At 41.0% G+C, this 23,664-nt stretch overlaps 1 protein-coding gene across 8 annotated transcripts in view; it reads right to left on the bottom strand.

Annotated features, from left to right (window-relative positions):
• LOC128401994 (ankyrin repeat and fibronectin type-III domain-containing protein 1-like) overlaps positions 1-23,664 on the bottom strand; it is a 315,884-nt gene that overhangs the window by 261,796 nt on the left and 30,424 nt on the right. For 5 of the 8 annotated variants that reach the window (XM_053365682.1, XM_053365690.1, XM_053365687.1 and 2 more), the window contains one exon: positions 6,798-7,052. The exons of 1 other annotated variant lie outside the window; for it this stretch is intronic. In XM_053365682.1, coding sequence (XP_053221657.1) covers positions 6,798-6,919 — 122 coding nt within the window. In that variant the 5' untranslated portion in view covers positions 6,920-7,052. Of the gene's footprint in view, positions 1-6,797; positions 7,053-8,732; positions 9,151-23,664 lie in introns of those variants that run through there. 2 more of the 8 variants (XM_053365686.1, XM_053365689.1) reach the window with 2 other exon arrangements.

Below are 23,664 nucleotides of genomic sequence, written 5' to 3'. Positions count from 1 at the left end.
TAAATATAAGGATTGCTCCCAGAATCACAATACTGAAGGCATCACTCCTAATTAGAAAAATCCAATTAGCATTAGGATATTGGATTGGATTGCACTGGGGGCCACTAGGGGGCGCATCGGAAGATGGCTGACAATAACATCTCTCCAACCCACACGAGGTAATTTGGAGGCTATGATGGGAGTAATTAGCCTCCCTAACCCCCCCCCAGGAGGGTGGGGGGACTGCCCTTGCCTGCTGTGCCCTATACCACCCCCGAATTTGTGGGGATGGGGGCACTAGGCACAAAGCCCTCCTGTGGGATTTCGGCACTCCTGGACGCCATCCCTGATTCGCGCCACTAGCTGCAAGAACTTCAAAAGAAACAATTTGAATGAAGGAATGCACATATTTCAAGGAAGGAGGGGGAATAAAGACTGCTAGCGGAAGAGATCTCTGATAAAACAAGACAAGAATAAAACATGAGAAGATACGCCAAGACACGGTATGGCAAATGACTGATGGGGGAGGGGAAAAAAACTTTCCTTTCTTTCCTTATGTGATTAAACAAGAATCCCCTCCCCTCACAAGTCAGAAATGTCGTTTTAAGGACTTAAGCTGTGGATTTAAGGCTGTGTGGAGATAAACTTTCGAACCAAAGCATGTTTTAAGAAGAGCGTGGAATGTATAAGAGCTTTGGAATGACGCAGTTAAAAATGCCATCACCATATTGGGAAGTTCTGTCGATGGTCTTGAGTCTGGGAGGAGAAAGAGAGAAATAGAGCTGTTTATATATTGTGGGTTAAACTCCTCAGAGGGACTTAAGAGCGACAGTTTTGCGAGATTATGATGGAAAGAGCGATGTTATCTATGAAGGAGATGATATATGGAAACCATCTGGATTTGAGGATTGGAAGAACGGAAAATTCACACAGGATTATTATTATTATCGGTGTTTATCGGCTTAAGGAGACTATCAGAAGAGATCATAAAGAAAGAAGAGAAAATATATGAACAAGATGTGATGTGGAAACAGCAAGATAAGATTGGATAGAATTATGAACTCTGTTTGGACTGATTTGGACTGATTTGGACATTAACGCAGCAGCAAGAAGATGATCAGAATCCCCCTTCGGATCTTGAAATATGGGTCCCCCCAACAAAATTTAAAATTCGGCTTTGTAATTCGGAATTTATGTGATGTGATTTAATTTGATGTGATTGGCCGGTTAATAAAAATTATTTTTTTAAAAAATGGATTGGATTGCACTTCCCACAGAAACTTTTCAGCACACTGAGAGTGTGACTTCTCTAATAAAGGGGAAACTTTACTCATCTGCTTTATTCAACCTCTTTCCCCTTTCTTTTTGCAAAGCCACATTAGAAAAATCTCCTCCAGTCACAAGATCTAATAAGAGCTCTTAGCATAGAGCATAGTAAGCTGACTTTAAACCACAGTTTCCAAGTCCAAATGCAACAGCAAACTGTGGCTTAAACTGAAGCTGGCACACAATGATGGAACGGATGCAGAAGAGCAATGGGGCAGCCCAAAACTCATTCTTAATTATACTTTCTATAATGTGCTATTGCCAGAATGGTACATTAAAGGTCCTTTCTCCAAGGGCATCCAGTCCATTCTAACAAAGCCAAAAAAATCTAATACTCAAAATCAGCGTGGTGTAGTGGCTAGAGTATTGGACTACAACCCAGGAAACCAGGAAACTCAACCATGAGGTACATCTAACTGACCTTGGTCAGCCAGGTTCTCTCAATCTAACCTTCCTCACAGGGTTGTTGTCAGGATAAAATATGGCTGAGAACCATTTACACCATTTGGACCTCCTTGGAGGTATGGTGGGATATAAATGAAAAAATAACTACACATTAAGCATTTACCAGGTTTCTTAACATCACCAGTTTATAGACTGCTATCCCTAACACATAATCTTGTTAATTATATGGTCCTGAGGACAACATCACTGTAAGACAATCTTTCAAGATAGTTACAGAATATGGCCTTCAGTCACATCTAATCTTATGCCAAACACAATACTTTCTTCCAAACCAAATAGTATTTGAGAAATACAACTAATTCTTTTAAAGTAACTCCATTTTATAAATTTCACCCAAGGGGTTTAAGACAGCCATAACTCTGTTTTAGGACTACTTTGCAATTTACATTTAGCAAAAACTGTCACTCATTATCAGAACAAAAGACTATCATTTAAATTCTCTCTGTCTCTCTCTCGCCGAATAGAAATAATAGTAAGCATATGATTAACCCCTTACAGCCTTGGTTTTGTTTACTAAATACCAGCAAGGGATCATCTTGATCAGGATCACAGCTTGAGACAGGGGGAAATAAATTGGCTCTTTTACCCTGCTATGATCCTGATTTAGATGCCCAACCCCCCCACCACCACAGCTGCATTTTGCCCAAGAAATAAAGCTACAATTAGTTCCAATAGAGGCCTTCCCCCTGTGGTCAAACAGCAGCACAGGTCTGATCCCAAATCTACCTCCATCCCTGTAATTGCTGTTTAGTAAACAAAAAGCAAACACGGAAGTCATCACATCTCGTTTGGTCTTCAGATATGGGGAAACAACATTGCAGGAAATGCACACCTCCTTTGCAATACTGCAAAATAATTTACAATTAAGATGAGTAGTACTACATACAATGTCACAATGTTTAATACATTGTACTGTGTAGCTTCTAACGGTACCCACGTTCTTAGGCAATTCCTAAAAAGTGCTCTCTGAAGTGGGGAACAAAAGACACCAATAAATTTCATGGAGTTTTTTGGAGCAGGAAGAGCTCCACCCCTTTCCCTCCCTTCTCTCAAAATATCATTCATGAACTGCTGGTGGCATGTACCTATGGGTATAATTATGACTTGTCTCCCGTTAAAGCAGTATTGCTGAGAGGCACAGCTTAAAAAAGATTCTGCAAAGTCAATTTTATTTCAGCCAGAATGAATGTGATAAGTGATGGCCACAACAGAAGCCTTTTCATTATTATTATTATTACTTTTTTAATTATTATTATTATCCTCATTATTATCATCATCACTATTTTATTTATATAACACCTTATAGCCACAGGTCTCAGGGCAGTTCACAAGTATTACTTTGGTAACACCACTCTACCCTTTGCCCTACCTGTGTTTCTCCACCCCAAAAATTATTACCTAAAACAAGGTAAATCAGAATAAGCACATTTGAAAGAGCATGTGCATTTCAGCCACATCATTTTTATCCCATCCCATGATTTGCATCTTCTAGACTGCAATTGAGTGATGCAAAAAACATGAGACAACAAACCATGAGGAAAAGCCTCCATCAAAGAGCAGAGTTAAAGCTTCTTGTGGTTTAATATGCAAAGCCTAAGCAGCTCAATCAAGCAACCAAAGCTAAATGTCATTTCCTCACTTGACACAATCACTCTCTTGTTAAAATAGGACATATTTTGTTTGGTGGCCCATCAGGAAAAAAAATATATATTATAGGTTACAAAAGAATAGCAGGATCAGTGCACACACTTTCAAAGATGAGAGACCAAAGGTTGATGAATGATTTCTTGTTTGAATCATGTACTCCAATTCAAAAATAAACTGTGATGAAATACATAAATATTTAGCAAACTGTATCCTTGCAAAGTACTAGAACTTCAGGTCCCTTGAGTAATCATGTTAATTTTGTATCCCAAGCTGTAATTAAAAAAAAACCAGTGAAGGTTATGGAAGCCCATGAGAAGAAGAGAAACAGTGGTCTACATCAAAGAAGATGGAAGTTGTGCCTATAACAAGTTTTTCTCTGCTTTAATGGACAGAAGCTAACTAGGAAGACGACCCCAAGAGTTTTCGTAGGGGTGGATTATGTTGTGGCAGGAAGAAAAAAAATACCTGAAACACATGAAAGCTCACTGAAGTAGACCAACTTTTTGGATTTTAAAATGGCAACACTGGGCTTGTATATTGTTAAGCATACTGTATTAAATAAATTAGCTATAAAGAAAAAGCACTGTGTTAAAAGGCTTCAGTCTGTCTCCAACCATCTTGAGATGATCCAAAATGCCATCTACCAGTGTGATTCACAATCACTACTGAGTCTCTGAAGATTGAGAGGCAAGGAAAAGCTCATTAAAAGAAACCTATTAATATCTATAGCTATTCTCTTTATACCGAAATAAACGTAATCCAGCAGCACACAAACTATGCACTACAGCATCTGTGTGAGCAATTCCACGGCACAGATTTATTTCTCCTGGGTTACCAATTAAATCTTAAAATAGATGGTATAGATAAACACTGAAACACAAGTATCTACAGTCGGGCATGTAATGGTTACACAGATAAGTAACAGTAACTCTCCAGTTCCTATTTTGGAGCTGAGATACAGCAATAGCTGCCATGTTCTGTAATGGCTATTGTGGGTGCTCAACATTCCTACACATACAAGCTGGAAAAACATTCCTACACATACAAGCTGGAAAAACATTCCTACACATACAAGCTGGAAAAAATTCAACAAACCAAGATAACAAAAAAAAAATCAGGAGAAAAACTGCAACAATATGTGCAACAGTATGTACAAACTGTCCGACATTCCCTAACTTTCGGTGATCCTACAGACCAGCTCTGAATTTCATCATCCTTGGAAGCTTATGACCAATGTATCTTGCTGAAAAGTGCTACTTTGACTTTTATATAATCTGTGATATTGCATGCCAAGATTAGCATACACAACAAATATTCTGTTTAATCGTAACAAAATATAGGCTGATCCAAGAGAAGCGAGCAGCTACCTAGAAGGCCCCTTCCCATGGTGGTGGAACTGAAGTAAAAGCCTCCCCCAAAGATCTGAGAGCCATATAGGAGCATGAAACAGTGGGGTGGAGGACAAAAAGTCTATAGACCTCAGGTAGCTCTTGATCCCTTTAGGATGGGCAGCTCCCAACAAAATATCAAAAATGCAATAAAACCTCAAACATTAAAAACCTCCCTGAACAGGTCTCCCTTCAGATGTCTTCTAAAAGTCATGCATGGACATGAAAGCTAATACCCAGAACAAACTTAGTTGGTCTCTAAGATGCTACTGGACAATTTTTTAATTTATTTCTAAAAGTCAGATAGTTTATTTCCTTAACATCTGATGGGAGGGCATTCTACAGAGCAGGTGCAACTACCGAGAAGGCCCTCTGCCTGGTTCCCTGTAACCTCACTTCTCGCAATGAGGGAACCACCAGAAGGCCCTCTGAGCCATATCTCAGTGTCTGGGCTGAACAATGGGGGTGGAGCCAAAGTCATTTAGGGCTTTAAAGGTCAGCATCAACAATCTTACTTGTGCTCAGAAACATACTAGGAGCCAATGTGGGTCTTTTAGGACTGGTGTTATATGGTCCCAGCGGCCACTCAGTATTTCATCTGAACTTCAAAATGGGACCAGTAATATCAATGGAACAACCATTCAACCACCTCATGATCTCAATCTGGTGATCAGATCAGATATTTACAAGGTTTAGTACCAACATTAATAAGCTCCAAAGAGTTTGTTAATAACATCCAAAGAAAAGAGTTCAGCTAAGGAATATAGATTTAGTCTTCTAACAAATACATATCTATAGTCTCGTTACAGGAGTAAAACCAATGCTTTGTCTTATGGACACAGAAATAATGGCAGAGGAACTCCAGAACGTCCCATCATGACTTCACTCACCCCAATCCTCCTGGCAAAAAAGAAAATATCAAGTACTCCCATTCTTAGAGAGAAAAAGATAGACATTAAAGCAAACACTCATGAATAACTGTAAAAATATAATCACTGTTTATGTCCATGAGAATTCAATCTAGGATTTAGTTTTTTACTAGTTTTACACGTTAGATTCCAGTGCATGGAGCAGTATAAAATGATAGTGATTTCACTAAGGTCAGCAGTAATAACCTGCCCTTTCCCTCCCCAGCTTTAAGTCTGATGGACCCCAATCTCCTCCTCCTCCTATTGATAAGCTTAATTGGAAATATGTGCACAATAATCTAGTAAAAATAAAAGACACCACACAAATAAAAGAGGATGAATGTTTAACAGAAACCTTTTTCAGGTAAGAAATGATTACTCAGTGTTTTGTAATACTCAGGTTCCTTTCTCCATACAATGTACAGAAGCTGACCACACTGGCAGCTGAATCCTGCTTCAACATTGGTGACAGGAAACCATCTTCCACTGCACCTAAGACAGCAGGCTACATTTTTGGAGAGAAGGGGAGTACAGGAGAGGTCATGAACCATACGTAGTTATGTTCTCCAGCAGAAGAGAATGCTTGGAGGGCTTATGGGTACCAGCTTGGTGGGAGCTGCTGCCCCCTAGCATCTGCCTAAGGTAGACCTCACTTTTTCCAATGGTAGGGCCAGCCATGATAATGGATCTGTTTTTCAAAAAGACACAGCATCACTGGGCTCACTAGAACAAATAGGAAAGTAACCCTCCTTGAAATGTTGGGGTGGAAATGTACTTAGAACTGAAGCACAACCACTGGTACAAGTTATGAAGATAACTATATATAATACTAAGGAAAGTTGAATATATTGCTTGCGTGTGCTTGTAATCAGATACTTTACTACAAGAATGGGGAGACCTCAGTGCTTAGATGTACTCCTGTTTTTCAGAATTCCTGTTTTAACTGAAGACTTATCACAGAAAGTGGGAGCAGTTCACTTCCCCCCTATTCCAGTTACCCTGGCATATACGCACGCTAAAGAATTGTTGTTATTATTATTATTATTATTATTATTATTATTATTATTATTATTTTGCCCACTACCTGCATTCGGTGATACTACAGCAATAGCTGCCACTCCTCCTGCTACTCCGCCGATCTGATCGAAATTCATTCCTCGACTTCCTTAGGCTGAAGTACTCTGTAAGCTTTCCAAAAGACGACATGGCACCAGCACAGTGTGACCTTCTACCATCTGCATACGTGTGCCTGAATCTACACACAGGTTCATATGCTAGAGCCAGTGTGTTTGCATTTCTCAGGATTTGTCGACAGTGCTTGCTGTGCTGAGCAGATGTGCTAGGAGAGTTAGAGAAACAGAAAGCAAGGAGTTTAGGAAGGGCAGACCATGATTTTTCATGCACTGATATTTTTCATACAAAAGCAACACACAGCATATAGGAATTAAGTACACACTCATGAAAGCAGTGCTTCCGTGTGTGTGTGTGTGTGTGTGTGTGCATGCGTGCATTTACTGCAGAACTGAATTAAGAAGAAAAATAATCCCATCTGGGGAAAGGGGAATCCTTTAGTATGGAGTGGTTATATTTCACAGTTCCTACTGTGTAAGGTTTTCAAAAAGACATGCCTCTACATCAGAAATGGAGAGCATTTGGCCTTTAAAGATGCATTTAATTAAGGGGGAGGTATATTAAGTCTCAATCACTTTTCATCATGGTACAGAGAAAGAAACCTTTAATATTAGAAAGCTAAAAAATCATTACATGTCCTGAACAACTGGGCTGTGTGTAGTCAAATACTTCTAACCCTAGTGACCCAAGTACTACACATATACTGTACTAATAACAAGATCTTTGAACTCCTCCTGTACACTGTTGTGCTTTAGAGCCAGCAGCGCCAATATCCCTCTCACATAGCAGCCCCTTTCCTACTCTATCATGCTAAATCTTTATTATTAATTAGGTCTCAATTAATTTAGAAATTATTTACAGTTATCTGCACTCCAGCACTCTGTTTCAGCACTAGAAAATACAAACAGCATCCACCAGTGAGCAATTCTGCATAGCAGAATGCAATTGTCCCTCTTAAAATCCTCAGCTAGTCAGCTACACTCATGCTTATCAGATCTCTCTAACTCCCTTGATCAAACTGCTACCATAGAGGGGACAGCAGAAAGAGGCATTGATGGGAGGTTGATGTGTCTTCATAAACTCATTTGAACCCTAATGAGCATGTAGGTATTAAAGTTCAGTTGAGAAGCAGCACAGCTGGATACAAGAAGCAAGAAAATACATGATAGCAACACATTTAATTACCTTTTAGACAAAAAGGACAAGAGTAAATGAACAGGAACATCAAATTAACAAACTGTTTTGTATTCTTTTCCAACCTTCTGCTGTGGGTGCCATATTAAAAATTAAATGTTAACTGCTATTTTTCTGCCGAAAGCAACCACACACAATAAAGGAGCAGTCAATACTGCAAGCCTGTCACATAATTTCCCTGCAAACAAATTCTTTTTCTGTATCTGTTTTTATTCTGTTTTATTAATTCCATTAGTTGGATTTCCATGTTTCAAACACAGCATCCAGTATCAACAACATTTTTTTTGCCAGCTGCTTCCAAAGGAGGAATGAAAAGAGAAAGGGGGTGAATGCCTATGATATGTTTGAAAATCTCAATGCTGTACTATTTTATGCTGTGCTTTCACTGGTGTAGCAGAAATTTTTAGAGGCAACATCCTCATCTCTGCAAACAGGATTATTCCAAGATATCATAAACTGCAAAACCTGCATTCAGTCAAATTTGTACAAAGCAGTAGCCACTAGCACACAATTTCTCTTCTCATGCTCCAGCACAAGCAAAAGTGGTGCAGATGCCTAAACATCAAGTATAGCAGAACACAAAAACACAGGAGAGGCAAAGAGGGCAGAAGACAAGGGGGTGCAAGAAGGTGAAGGATGACAAGAGGACAAGAAAAACAAACCCAAATTAGACCAATTTATGAGCATAAGACACCTGCTGGCTTGTTTCAGCTGAACGGCTTTACGAGGTTCTGTTGCAGCGGCGGTAGCAGCAGCAGCTCCCTGCAGTCTTTGAATGAATCTCTTTCTTTTTCCCCTTCAGCTGCTCGGCAGCAGGTAGAAAACCTCTCACAACACCTTCTTGTTTCCATTAATATTTTATGAGAAGAGAGTGCAGCCCTGAGACCCCATTCACCTTTGGATTAAGTCCAGGCAATCTCTCCTCCACCCCCCTCCCCAAATTCAAATAACTCCACGTCTGCCTTGATGTAAATTTTCTTCTTTTCTTTTTGCAATCAATTCACTTGCAGAGAGATGGATCAAAACAGCATTCACTCCTGCTCTCGGTCTTCTCACATGTACATTCAGTCTCACACTCCATCCCTCGTCTCTTAACAGGCACAGGATTGCCATCCAGAGATATGCAATATTCCAAATGAGGTCAGGAACAACAGAATGGAATCAGGCACCAAGGCTGGGGTGGGGGGAGAAGAGGAGCAGCAGTTTATAGGGTGGGCAAAGGACACAGTGAGAAAGGGAACAAACACACACACACACTTTATCAGCATTAAGCATCCAAACCCTATAATGATGCTCTTTGAGATGCAGACAGCATTTTTAGGAATCACAGACACCTTGGGAGGGCTATAATAATTATTACCTGACGCAGAAGAAATTGTTGGCTACTAAGCAACACAAGGGAGAAAGAGGAGTTAACATACCACAGACTTGCAAGGCAAGAGGGAGAGGTCTGAAGAAAGGGGGAGAAGCAACATATCGCCTCTAAATATTCCATGTAACAAGAGATAAGAAAGAGTAAAGCAAAAGCTTCTCAGGGTTTGCTTGGCTGCACTTTCCTATCGACTTGAGTGAACTACAATTGGGACTTACAGGTGCGGAGCTGTAATATATTCTGCAGCACTATGATAGGCATATGAAAACATCTCTTTCTACATGAGTAGAAGTGTGTTTGTGATCAAATACTAGCACCTCACCACTCATGTGTTAAAATGGCCACCAGTTATCTCAATTCCGAGCAATATCCAGTAGCATAAAATTCCACTTTTCTCTCGTGTTTTTAATGTTTCAGTTTATATGATACAAGCATCAAAATGTACAGAAGTTAAAAATATACTCCATATAAAAGGTCAACATTTCTGTGAGATAAAATATGTTTACAATAGACAAAATATTACCCGCTATATGGGGGACTAACCATTCAAATTGGTAATAACCCATTCTCCAAGAGTTCTTTATAAAACCAAGTTCAGGGTTGGGGTCAGAGGTCCAAACATATGTATATTAGAAAAACACAGAAGAGGCAACAGCAAGGAAGGGAAAAGAATATGCAATAAATCACACCCAAAAGCCTGTTAGTGAATAGAGATGCTTGAAGAATTTCATATTTTGAAATTCTGGAGCAAACTGGCCTGATCCACGAGCTTAGGAATCCATCACCTTTCACACATGCCAAATGTCCCAAATGAAGTTATTTGCTTAAAAAAAATACAACACACATAACTTTAAAATATGTAAAGGTAAAGAGACCCCGGACCGTTAAGTCCAGTCGCGGACGACTCTGGGGTTGCGGTGCTCATCTCACTTTACTGGCCGAGGGAGCTGGCATTTGTCCACAGACAACTTTCAGGTCATGTGGCCAGCATGAATAAGCCGCTTCTGGTGAACCAGAGCAGCGCACGGAAACGCTATTTACCTTCCCGCCGGAGCAGTGGCGTAGCGTGGGTTGTCAGCACCCGGGGCAAGGCAAGTAATTTGCGCCCCCTAACCCATGGATTTGCGCCCCCTAACCCTAACCCCCAGATGTTGCGCCCGGTGCGGCCGGCCCCCCCTGCACCTCCCACGCTACGCCACTGCGCCGGAGCGGTACCTATTTATCTACTTGCACTTTGACGTGCTTTCAAACTGCTAGGTTGGCAGGAGCAGGGACCGAGCAATGGGAGCTCACCCTGTCACAGGGATTTGAACCACTGACCTTCTGATCAGCAAGCCCTAGGCTTTTTTTAAAAAATGGTAAATTAATGAGGAAATGGGATGGGATCAGGATGGGATCAGACTTATAAGTGAGCAAATGATCGACACTGGCTGGAAACAGACTGACTCATCAATCCCTCAAAACAAAAAAAAAAATTTCTTCTAGTAGCACCTTAAAGACCAACTAAGTTAGTTCTTGGTATGAGCTTTCGTGTGCATGCACACTTCTTCAGATACACTGAAACAGAAGTTGCCAGATCCTTCTATATAGTGAGAAGGTGGGGAGGGGTATTACTCAGAAGGGTGGTGGGAATGGGTGATTGGCTGTGATGAGCCTGTTGACGACTCTACAGGAAAAAGCAAGGGGTGAGAAGGTGAAAAATGGCTTTGTCATGTAGATACACTGAAACAGAAGTTGCCAGATCCTTCTATGATACACTGAAACAGAAGTTGCCAGATCCTTCTATCTGTATCTGAAGAAGTGTATCTGAAGAAGTGTGCATGCACACGAAGGCTCATACCAAGAACTAACTTAGTTGGTCTTTAAGGTGCTACTGGAAGAAAAAATAAAATTGTTTTGACTATGGCAGACCAACACGGCTACCTATCTGTAACTCATCAATCCCTATTCTGGAACACGTACAAAAGTGAATTTATCTGCAAGACACTGTTTGACTGCACTTGCCTATTTTTCTAAGTACTTTAATAGGTCGTGGCACACCATGGTAGAAAGGAAAGTCTCATCTATAAAAGTGAGATTAAGTTTTGATATACTGTAGAGAGCCTGAAAAAAGTTTCAAGCAATGTCACTGAGGTACAAAGCTCAGCTACTTTTGATGGGCTAAATGGTTAGTCTGGGGATTAGGGTTGCAATCCCCTAACCCCATTTATCTGGGAGGAAGACCCACTGAATTCAATATGGCTTACTTTTGAGTAAATGTGGTTAGACCTGCACTGTTAGGACTGTACTCTAAGAGAAGGATGGCCTGGCCACTATTATAAACACTATTATAAACACTATTATAAACTGCTTGAAAAGACTGTTTGTAACCTAAAGCTGGAATATAATGTGACAGCCTGCTTGTTAACTGAATTAAGCTGATTTCATCTGACTCAGGAGAGGGAATGGCAGAGACAGGACTGCAGAGCCTCTCCATCCACTCTACTTAAAAACCAGTGTTTGGCTCCTTCCTCTCCAGCTAAGAAATAGTGCCAGAGTTTGCTTTTCTCCTCCTACTTCACAAATCCCTCTTCTTTTTGTGTCCTGTCTTTTAGATCATTAACCTGAGGACAGAAGCTGTCTTATCAATGACATTTGTAAGTGGCTCTAGGAACCTTCTTGGTTGAAGAGCAAGATAAGAATGCTTTAAAATAAATAAAGAAGCAGGGAAAATATTACACCTGGGTGTTTAAAGAACTAGTGTAGTGGATGCTAATCAGCTTCCAGGCACAATTTAAGGGATCATTGCGTGGAATTCAACTAAGTTTTACTCAAGGTAGATCCACTGACATTAATAAACATGACAAAGTTGTGTCCATTGATTTTAATTGATCTACTTTGAGTAAAACTTAGTTGAATGCCACCTGCTGTATCTCATGGAATGTTTCCTTCCACACAGCCTCTTCCTGTGTGCCAAAATTATCAGGTGAGGCCATGCTTTGAGTACTGATTTTATTTAGAACAATGTTTCCCAAAGTGGGATTTTCCTTTCTTCCAAGGCAAACTGCAGTCCCACAGGAAAATCAATTTTTTTCTTTTCTGCAAATCACTCAAAAGGGTGAGATCTGCAATGATCAAGTCTCGTTGATAACTTTGCATTGAATTCAGACCTCAGTCTTCATGACTCTTAAATCCCTAAAACCTCTAACTCAAAAGTCACTCTGATTTGAAATACATTACATACAGCTTTCCGCCCAACACCTGTTGAACGGGTAGCAGGGTAACAGAGATAGTTCCTGCACACCATTTTGGAGAACTTGGAGTCTTTTTTCTGGACATTTGGCTCACTGACGTCCTCTCTGGGCTCTGGGAGGGTCTCCTCAGATGCCACGAGGACTTTCCACCTCTCTCCTGACATTTCAGATCAGAATTATTTCTTTAATTTCCTGGTGTCACACATATACTGTATGTGGTTGTGTGCATGTCAATCACACATACGTGTGGGGATGCCTGTACTGGAAGGCTGGTATGAAGTCAGCAACAGTGTTGCCACCAATCATTCATTGACCTATCACACAACACACTTCCTCATGCCAGGTATAGAGCTCAAAACTATAAAATAGTTATATCACCTCAACCCCTTTTTCCCCTTCAGCATCTGTTCATTTATTTATTGCACTTACAGCCCACAATTTTCTCCAAGAAGCTCAAGGTAGCGTACATTGTTTTCTCTCTCCATTTAATTCCCACAACCATTCAGTGAGATAGGTTAAGCTGAAAGAGTGCTACTGGCTGGCCCAAATGTCACCCAGGGAGCTTCATGGCTGAGTGAAGATTTGAACCCTTGTATCCCAGGTCCTAGTCCAGCACACTAACCACTATACCATACTGGCTCTCAAATTAACAAACATTTCAATTTGAACATGCAATCAATGTGCCTGTACTACTAACACACACACACACACACACACACACACGAGAGAGAGAGAGAGAGAGAGAGAGAGAGAGAGTCAACACTTCCCTTCAGATTTCTATTTACTCAGAAAGTCTCCTATTACATGCATCCAAGTTTAGTATTTACATTAGGCTCCAAAGAGCACTTCACAGTATGTTCTTCACATAGCCATCAAACGCATAACCTACTTGCTTGAAATCTCCAGCATTTATTAAGCAACCTTCAAAGAAGAAGACAGTCTGCTTGTAAAAATCATGACCCCACTCTTTTGTGCTACTTGTAATTAGCCAGAGTAACATTTACAGTGGTACCTAGGGTTACAGACGCTTCAGGTTACAGACGCTTCAGGTTACAGACTCCGCTAACCCAGAAATAGTACCTCAGGTTAAGAACTTTGCATCAGGATGAGAACAGAAATCGCGCAGCAGCAGAGGGAGGCCCCATTAGCTAAAGTGGTGCTTCAGGTTAAGAACAGTTTCAGGTTAAGAACGGACCCCTGGAACGAATTAAGTTCTTAACCCAAGGTACCACTGTACTTCCATTTACTGGAACTCCTAACTGACAGGCCAGATCGTAACTGCAACAGAATTTCATTCAGCCAACAACTACAGCACACTTCAGCACTTCTACCCCTTCAGATGACAAGACAAGCAACCATGGCTGGCTCTGAAGCAAATACCTAATAGCAGCACTGATACTAGAAGATGCACCTAGTTTGCTGCTGCCTTCTCCTCCAACTAGGCAGCCATCACTAAGTTGGCCTTGATGCCCAAAAAGGTTGACAAAAAATGAAGCATAATCAGTCCACTAGCTGATTTCATAAGTAAGCTATTTTCCCCACCAGGTTTTTGGAAGTCTAACAATATGTTGTGATTCAAGCCCTTCTTTCCATCCTCAACAGAAATAGGTGCACTGCAGGCATAGCACGTGGCATTCCAAACCCTGGCGATCTATGCTGTGTATCGTCAGCTTCTGACAAATGCTTTTTGACAGTCTGGGTAGCTGAAGCGGCAGTTACAGGACAAGATGCTTAATGCTAAAAACAGCAAAAAATGAAGCTCCTTTGCCTTTCAAAAAGTACAGCAAGATTGTCCTTCCAAAGTACATCTCAGATACACAATATGAGGCAAAGCACCAAAAATTCCTCCTGCTGCCACCCAACTAAGTGTATTGAAGCATTTTACTTCTTTGCAAAGAATCCACAAATGCTAACAAAGCTTGGTCTTTACACATTAAGGACTATTTATATATTTTTCAAATTGGTTTCATTTTGTGCACATTTTAAGAAGTTTTTCAAGCCCATGTCTTAGAGTAACTTGCTTCTAGACAGACATGTGAATAACCACAATGGATGTTTAAATCCTGAAACTCTGCTTTTATCATTTTTCACTTATAATCGTCCAACCATCAACTGGAGAAGAAATCATAGCTTGGTGAGAGAGCATATGCTTCACATGCTGAAGGCCCCGGAGTTGGCATCTCCAGTTAAAAATAGCAGGTGGTTTACCCAAAAAATAAAACAATAAAAAAATGAAAATCAAATTACAACCAAATTAAAACATGTTTCAACATTCTACATGTCTGGATAGGCTTGCCTGAACAAAAAGTTTTTCAGCAGGCACTGAAAAGAGTACTGTGAAGGCACCTGCATGATGTCAATAGACAAGGAATTCCAAAATGTGGGTGCTGCAACGCTAGCAGAAACATTTCTCTCCCCATATGAACTGACCCCAGATCATGCAATCATCATCTGATGCCCTTCTTCATGTACCTCCAAGAGGTCCGGAGGGTGGCAACACAAGCATGGATCTTTTCTGCACTGGCTCCCCACTTGCAGAATACTCTCCCCAGGGAGGTTCACCTGGCACTTTCACTATCTTCAAGCTCTGGACAAAAACATTCCTCTTCTCCCAGGTTTCTGATTAATGAAACAATCTGTGGCCCTTTAAACTGGGGTGGGTGGGTGTGTTGTTTTTATTATTACGGTACATATTTTTGTGTTTTTATATTGTAAACTGCCCTGTGGTCTTCAGATGAAGGTTGGTATAAAAATTACTTAACTGATTGATTAAATAATTAATTAAAATGTTGAAAGAGCTATTATATGGCACCTTTAACTGCAAGTTTTACAGACTAAAGTTTCAAGTGGGCATATATGGGATAAAGTGATACATTAGGCAGCTTCCTTCCAAGGAACAATTCTAAAGCCTTTTGCACACATTAATTGTAAAGTACAATGAAACATGGAAGGATCTATCCTACCCAAAGCTGGAAAGTCTCTAGTCCTTGCCTTCTTAATATCCTTGGAATGCTACAAATGTTTGGTACACAGTAATATTTATTTTTGAGTTCTATTTGAAACTTATTTTCAAAAAGTAAAAAAATAATCATTTTTGGTTTGTTAATGTAAAGGAGAATGTGTATTAAACTTTGTACTGGGCAATTGTTTCAACAAACATTAACACCAAAGGCACTTGTTCAGTCTTTTCCAAAACTAGAAAGAAAACCTAAAAATCATTCAGATGGGCAAATCATTCAGCTCTGATCCCAGCCGCACCAAGCAGTGCAGGGCTGGAAGAGCGGCATGAGAAGGACACAACAGCCATGTGACCTTCAATCCCAGCCTCATCCTCCTTTTGTGAGGCTGGAATTGAAGGGCACATGACTGTTGCATCCTCATAGCCCCCCATGGGCATCTGGGGGGGGGGGTTCACCCACCAAAGGCTGCATCAGCTGGCTGGCAGGTGGCACAGCGCAGCTCCACTTGGCTCCATTGGGGGGAGTTGCTCCAGCAGCATCGGCAGCAAGGGCTGGGCTAGTGGGGCGGGTTCCGCATGCACACCCCAGGCGCCTGCAAACCATGCAATGCTGCTGTAGCTAACTAAATTTTACTTAGAGTAAACCCACTGAAATTAATCAACCTAACTTAGTTGTGTCCATTAACTTCAATGTACCGTATCTACTTTGAATATGACTAACATTGGCTATGACCCACTGTCTCAGACTTAGAATTATTCAGATCAGGATCAGAGACAGAATCTGAGATGGAGTGGGTCCTGGAGAAAGGGGAGGGAGCATATAGGCTGCCTTTCTTGAAAACTGGGAGAATAGCTTAAATGTGGGGCTTACCCTGTCTGCGGAAGATTTTGTATTTGCCCATAGGGTCTCAGGACCCAGACAGGGTAATGATGATATTCCAAGAGACATTATACCACACTTTGAAAGGTACAGAGTTAAGGAGAAAGTTTATAAAGAGCTTTATAATCTGAAAGAGATTCACTATGGTGAGCCACAAGTGGAACTTTATTGGGACATCTATCCAAATACGCTAGCCCACGGAAGGGTGTTTAAGCCTTCTTTCTACATCAGCACTCAGAGAAGCTGGCCACCAGTATAAATGGGGATATCCATTCAAGCTCCTGGTACATTACAGAGTGGAAACTCTTTCAGCATCTGATGAAACCCAAATGCTAAACATCCCTAAAGATCTACGGGTTGAAGCACCAGAAACGAGCAAGTTGCAGCAAGCCACAAAGCAGCAATGGGAACAGATAAATAAATGTACTGCTCCTGAGGGCAGAAGTGCCTGAATATTCAGGGTATGCTTAAGACTTTAATGTTCATCATCACACCTTGTCAACAAGTTCTGCTAGTGATACATTATAAAAAAGGCTTTATGCTATGTTGTTAAGTTCTGTGTGGGAAGTGAATCCAGTAATGGAGTCTCGATTCCTACCAACCTCCAAGTTTCTCTGTGGCTGGGTGCAGTTCACACCAACCTGCGGTATCTCCCGTCAGTGAAGGTACTCCCAAAAGGGGAGTTAAATGTCTTTGTTTATCATAACTGTTAGGAGTACAACAGTTACTAATTTGTTTATGTCTGCAATTACTGGACCTGACAACGTCCAGTCTTTATCCTCATGTGGCTCCACTTTCACAAATAATTCCCAACTGCTAAGACTAGCATCTCTTGCTGTAAAAGATCTAGGAACTGTGGTAAAGAGGGCAAGGGCAGAGTCAAAGGCTGGGCATTGTTATGCTGCAATAGACCCACCAACAGAAATCTTTTTGAGGAAAATTGTTTAAAGTGGGTGGTTGATTGTTCATGTCTGCGCAGGAGGCTTCCAACATATTATAAAGCCACAGTAAAACATCAAACCTCCTGTCAACCTAGCAGTTCGAAAGCACGTCAAAGTGCAAGTAGATAAATAGGTACCGCTCCGGCAAGAAGGTAAACGGCGTTTCCGTGCGCTGCCCGGTTCGCCAGAAGCGGCTTATTCATGCTGGCCACATGTCCCGAAATTTTGTCTGTGGACAAATGCCGGCTCCCTCGGCCAGTAAAGCAAGATGAGCGCTGCAATCCCAGAGTCGTCCGCGACTGGACTTAATGGTCCAGGGTCCCTTTACCTTTACCTAAAACATCAAACATTAAAAACTTCCCTATACATGACTGCCTTCAAATGTCTTTAAAAAGCCAGATAGTGGTTTCTTTCTTTGACATCTGATGAAAGGGCATTCCACAGGGTGGGCACGAATACCAAGGCGGCCGTCTGTCTGGTTCCCTGTAACCTCACTTCTCAAAGTGAGGGAACCACCAGAAGGCCCTCAGAGCTAGATGTAAGTGTCTGGGCTGAACAATGGGGGTGGTGACACTTCTTCAGGTATACAGGGGCGAAGCTATTTAGGGCTTTAAAAAGTTAACACCAACAGGATGTATTTGGGCGTGAATGGGACATTACTGGGTGAGCTTCTGGCTTTATGTTCAGCTTACTCTCCAAACTGACAAATCAATTTTTTGACAAATATTTTACCATTACTGCACTCTTCTGTGATTGTTACCATCATCTTAGGCAAAGATTTGAATGTTTATAACAATTGAGTCATGGACAGGAGCGGTTCTGTAGGATATGAAGGGTCTGGTGACGGCAAACTCTCATAGAGAGTACTACACCACACAATAAATGATATTACAATTTTTCCCAAAGGTCCATCACTCTTACTCCCATATCAAGCATCTCCTTTTGTCTATTTCTTTGTGGAGGAGGGTATGAGATGAGGGCATAGAACTTATTACTGTTTCAGACCATACACCATTTATTTATTTTTTGTTTCAATGGATGTTCCACTCCAGTTTTCTGAGTGAGGAGAGGGCACTCAACAATATAAGAGAGGAATAAAGACCATTGACACTCACTATTAGTGAGGAACAGGACAGGGTTGCCCCCTGCCTTCTGTATTGTTTGAAATGGCAGCTGATGTCCTTGCTATGATGCTATGTTAGAATAACAACATTAAAAGGGTCCAAGGAACTTAAACTGAGCATGTAATGTAGTCACAGACATGCAGCTTCATTGCTAGTAAGCATAGCAGTAGAGAACTTTCTGAATCATTGTTTTCAACACCATCATAGCAGCGTGGGAGTTCAGCACAAAAATTTGAGAGACAAGTGGTACAAACATTCAGGAAAGAAAAGGACTATGTTCCTAACAATTAACAAACACTCAATTAATCATTGCTAACGAAGCTACAATCCCAAGATATTTTAAGGTTTCTGAGACAGCACTGTTGCTGGTGGAAGGTATTTTTAAAACCTAATCGTCTTATCGGGGGGCACAAAGAAGGGAGAAAAAGAAAGAAAAGGAAAATAAAGTGAACGGAACAGAGTACTGCTGACTTGTTCAACTGCTTTTTTACAAATAGCATCATTCCACACAAAGTTGTCACTTCCTGATATCACCCAGCATGACAGATATATCTAATTTTATCTAGAAAGGGCTCAAACCTATAATGGGAATTGTATAAATTTTGCTTAACTCTCTACGCTCCTTAAGAATAAAATCTTTAATAACTGTGCATTTTACAAATCTATCTTTTCTAGTGGAATTGAAGCACAACCTGATTAGTATAATGAGCATCAGTAATGTGATGGAGGAGTCAAATTCAACTGGAAAAGTCTCTTCATTGTCCCCACTACATGAGTGAGGATTCACTACACTACCAGACAGTTCCTTGAGCATCCATATCTGGAATACAAACTTCTTGCTTTAGAGATAGAGCTAGGGCATTTGTGCTTGGATGTTTGGTATTAAAAGATTGCCAGAGGCATAATTTTAAATTGTGAACCATTATTTGTCCTCAAAAGTACAAAGTAATGCCATGGTAGCACAGCAATCACTCCTTCTGCGGGAATATTCTCAGAGAGATAATACTCAAAAACATCAAAAATAGGAAGTCTTTTCAGGCAAGTAGACCAACTACTAGCATTTACTACTGATGGTCTAGTAATTCTGTGTGGGTTCAGGGCTTTCATTCATAGATGACTACTAAACTGTCTTATGAGCTTGGGGCTTGAGACATTTTGCAGTGCCCTGTTGAGATTAGTGAATATTTTCTGAAACATGCTGCCATAGGGCTGTTGGAATAACTATTCAGGCTTGACTATATGAATTATTGACTATATGAAGACAATTTCACTTGTTAATATTTATCTAGTTTGAAGTTGGGAGTTTTTCTGGTGACCACCAATACCACCTTTCTTTCTTTTTACTTTGTCATACAGAAGATCAGCCTCCCGTGTTTCTAAAACCCTCATCTGTAGAGATAGATATTGGTATCTCATCAACAATGAAATCTACAGAGACAGTAGCTTCATGTTCTTGAAATACTTCATCTTAAAATAATAGTCTCTGTTTTGATACTCATGACACAGTATCTACTACATTGATTCTTTTTCATGGATGTATTGAAAGTGAATTTTGTGATCCGGAGACAAAAATCATTGGACTCTTGAAGGTAGCTCACCCTGTAGTTTCCCTCTTAGAAGGGATATAAGGAGGTTGTGCTCTCTTTACAGAATGAATGTGAAGTCAAAAAGATATGTTATTACACATTCACCTGTTCACACCACTGCCAGGACATCCTTTTCAATTTGCAGATGTCATGTTTCTGCTGGTGGGAGTGACAGACACAAAGCAACCAGGTCCTAATATCCTGTGCAGTGTTGTTTGGTAACATCCCTCCATCTCCTGACCCCCATTGCCAGATGATGAACTTAAACACCCAGTCCAGTTTCTGCCAAGAACTTTTAATATGTAAATCAGACTGGTACATAGGGCAAGGAATAGGTTCCAGCACTAGGCACTCAAATGGGCACTCCTTCAAGTGGGTGGAATTTGTGAGTACTTTCTTCATGTGCTTGGAGATGGAGGTGGTGTCAGTATCAACCCAACATCCAATTTACTTTTAGTTGCTTCCCTAAAACGAAGAGGCTCCTCAATGACAGACAGAGCCACTGGAGACAGCTCCACAGCAGGAGGTATGTGACATGGGGAGTCTGATGCCACAGCAGCAGAACACTGCCAACCAGTTTGGTTCTTCCCTTGAATCCAGCTCTCTGCCCTCTTCACTGCTGGTCTCCTCCCCAGGCTCAAACAATTGGGGTCCTAATTTACTCCCCCCCCCCTTGGATAGGACCCTCCCCAGGCTTGTTCAACTCCAACTTTTAACCTCTTCCCCTCAAAATCTGACATTCCCTCAATGACTCAACACTCCCAGTTCAAAAGGATAAATCATCTGAAGCAACTAATATCTCCCAACTAGAGCCCTATGGGCTAGTACAAGAATAATCTAATTATCATTTTAATCCTACAACATTAATAAACAATGTACCCTTCTGTTTTCAGGGCTCTTGGCAAAATATCAAGTCAATATAAAATACATCTGAAAGCAGATGTGGTTCCATATGCTATAACTATACCCAAGCATGTACTCTTACCATTGATAGGCACAGTAAAATACAAGTTGAAAAGAATGGAAGCAATGAGAGTGATTACAAGGGTGTGTGATGCTGGGATGGTGGCTGTGTCAAAACTCAATGGAAGAATTGGCATTTGTTTTGTATCGGACACACACTGAAAAAATATGTTTGTCAAGAAAGGCATATCATACCTTGAATAGAGCAAGCACCCTTTAGCACTCTCTGGAGGAACCTCAAGAATCCCCAAATCTTTTATTAAAATAAGGGATTTCACAAAATGCATTGCCGTTCATCGAACATTGAGCTTCACTTAAGAGAATATTTTCCCTATTGTATACATGGATATAAGAAAAAAATAGGAGCAAAAGTTCCTCAGCTAACCAAGGAAACAAGAGATGTGCATGAAATAATGGTCAGGCTTTTGAATATCTACTAGGTAAAGGACCCCTGGATGGTTAAATCCAGTCGTGGCCGACTCTGGCGTTGTGGCGCTCATCTCACTTTCAGGCCAAGGGAGCCAGCGTTTGTCCACAGACAGCTTTCCAGGTCATGTGGCCAGCATAACTAAACTGCTTCCGGCACAAGGGAACACCGTGACGGAAGCCAGAGCACACAGAAACGCTGTTTACCTTCCCACTGCAATGGTACCTATTTATCTACTTGCACTGACATGCTTTTGAACTGCTAGATTGGCAGGAGCTGGGACAGAGCAATGGGAGCTCACCGTGTCACAGGGATTCGAACCGCCGACCTTCTGATCGGCAAGCCCAAGAGGCTCAATGGTTTAGACCACAGGGCCATCCACATCTCCTAACTTCAGCTGAAAAGAACACACTTTGTGGGTTTTTTTGAAACTATACTGCTATAGTTTTAGTAAATGTTTCAGTGTCCATATATCACATCTTGATATTTTACAGAATTGCAATATTTTTCTAAACACATCCTCTGGAGGCAATGGGGTTTGTAGATTTTTTTAAATGATAGAACTTGAATGAATCAAGTGTTGGGACTAATTATCCAGGAGAATTTAAACTGTCAGACACCTTTGATTCATTAGATTCCCTAGCCAGATCCTCACAATGCAATTACCAGTGCAAGAGTTTTAATTATGAAAGCGATTAAGAGGCAAATATTAGCTCTTCAAAAAGGCTAGAATAGATGATATCTGTACCCTAGTGTTCCCAGAACAGGTGCTGTCCATTCCCTAGGTCAGGAAAGGTAGAGCACTGAACTGTTGCTTCATCAACAAAGCAGCTCAGACTGAGAGTTTATGTAGGAGTTGGATAAGCTCTACCCCTTTCCTTTCAGCCAAGGCCTAATCCAGACAGGTGTTTTCTTGTGCTTCCTCATTCTCTCAAGTAGCCTCACAGGCATGTAGGAGGCAGTTCTGAAGTTTCTGCCTGGTTTGACAGCTCCTCTGCTCCTGTGTTCCTGCAGGAGATAAGAGAAGGTCTCAACCCTGTTCCTGGCTGGCTATCTCCAATCCTGGGACAGTGATATGTGGATTCACTGGCTTCTCTGGGATCCTGAAAGTGTGGCAATCGGCTAGAAGTCCTGTTCCCCTTGTTTCTTCTCAGATTTGCCCCCAGATTTGTATTCTTGTTATAAAAGGCACACCGTTCTTTCCGTTGTTGTGCCCATAACCTAGGTTTAAGCTGCCATTTAGCTCCTAGCTTTCATATCTCAGTTTCTAACACTGCTCTAACCATAATAATTTATTTAAATAAATAAAAATATATATCCAGAATTGGTAACTGACCTATCTCCTGGACATGGAAACCTCTCACCCACAAGGTCTCCTCCTTTTCAGGACTTAAACTTAGTTTATTGGCCCTCTTCCAAGCTGGGAGCAAACCATAAGCAATTGTCACCACATTACTGCAAATAATGTATACATTTTGATTACATAATCAGCAGCTGTGGAGAAGCCTGAGCAGCCTCACAACCATTGTAGCTGAGGAGGGGAAGTTTAACTCTCTCCCTACTATAGCCCAAGTTCTCTTGAAAGCTAATATTGCAACCCAAGGGAAGGTCCCACTGGTGCCTCTAACTGCTATGTACTTTTAAAACCATGCATATTAACTGCATTCATGCAATTAATATTACATCTAGCTTGGACATCTAGTTTGGCCCAATTCACCTTTTACAGATGGCTGTCTTTATAAATTTAAATCAAGAATACTGCCAACACAGTCAACTGCTGTACTGCTCATTGAGCATGAAAAATGAATGAGGCTTTTCTACCAAATCACTCACTCTCACAAGGAGAGATAGGAGGGTGAGAAGAGAAAAGAGCTAAGTCATAAATCTGCATCTTGGGCACCTGTGTGCAGTCACTGCTGTCAGGAGTAGAAAAGATCAAGCTGTGTGGGGGGGGGAGTTAATAAAGCAATGGAAATTTACATTTATACATAAGAGGGGGGAGAGAGTAAACCTCTCCTTATTCAAATGCAAGGTTAAGTATTGGTCTAGTTACCAAAGATGTATTACTGTTTGTAAGTAATATAAATGCAAGCTGATGTGCATCCAACGTCTTGTATAAGTCAACCCCAAAAAGTGGACTT

The sequence above is a fragment of the Podarcis raffonei genome, chromosome 14 (assembly GCF_027172205.1).
Source record: "Podarcis raffonei isolate rPodRaf1 chromosome 14, rPodRaf1.pri, whole genome shotgun sequence".
Classification (NCBI taxonomy): Eukaryota; Metazoa; Chordata; class Lepidosauria; order Squamata; family Lacertidae; genus Podarcis; species Podarcis raffonei.
The sequence above is the reverse complement of the archived record's forward strand: the minus strand, read 5'-3'. Positions and strand labels throughout refer to the sequence as shown.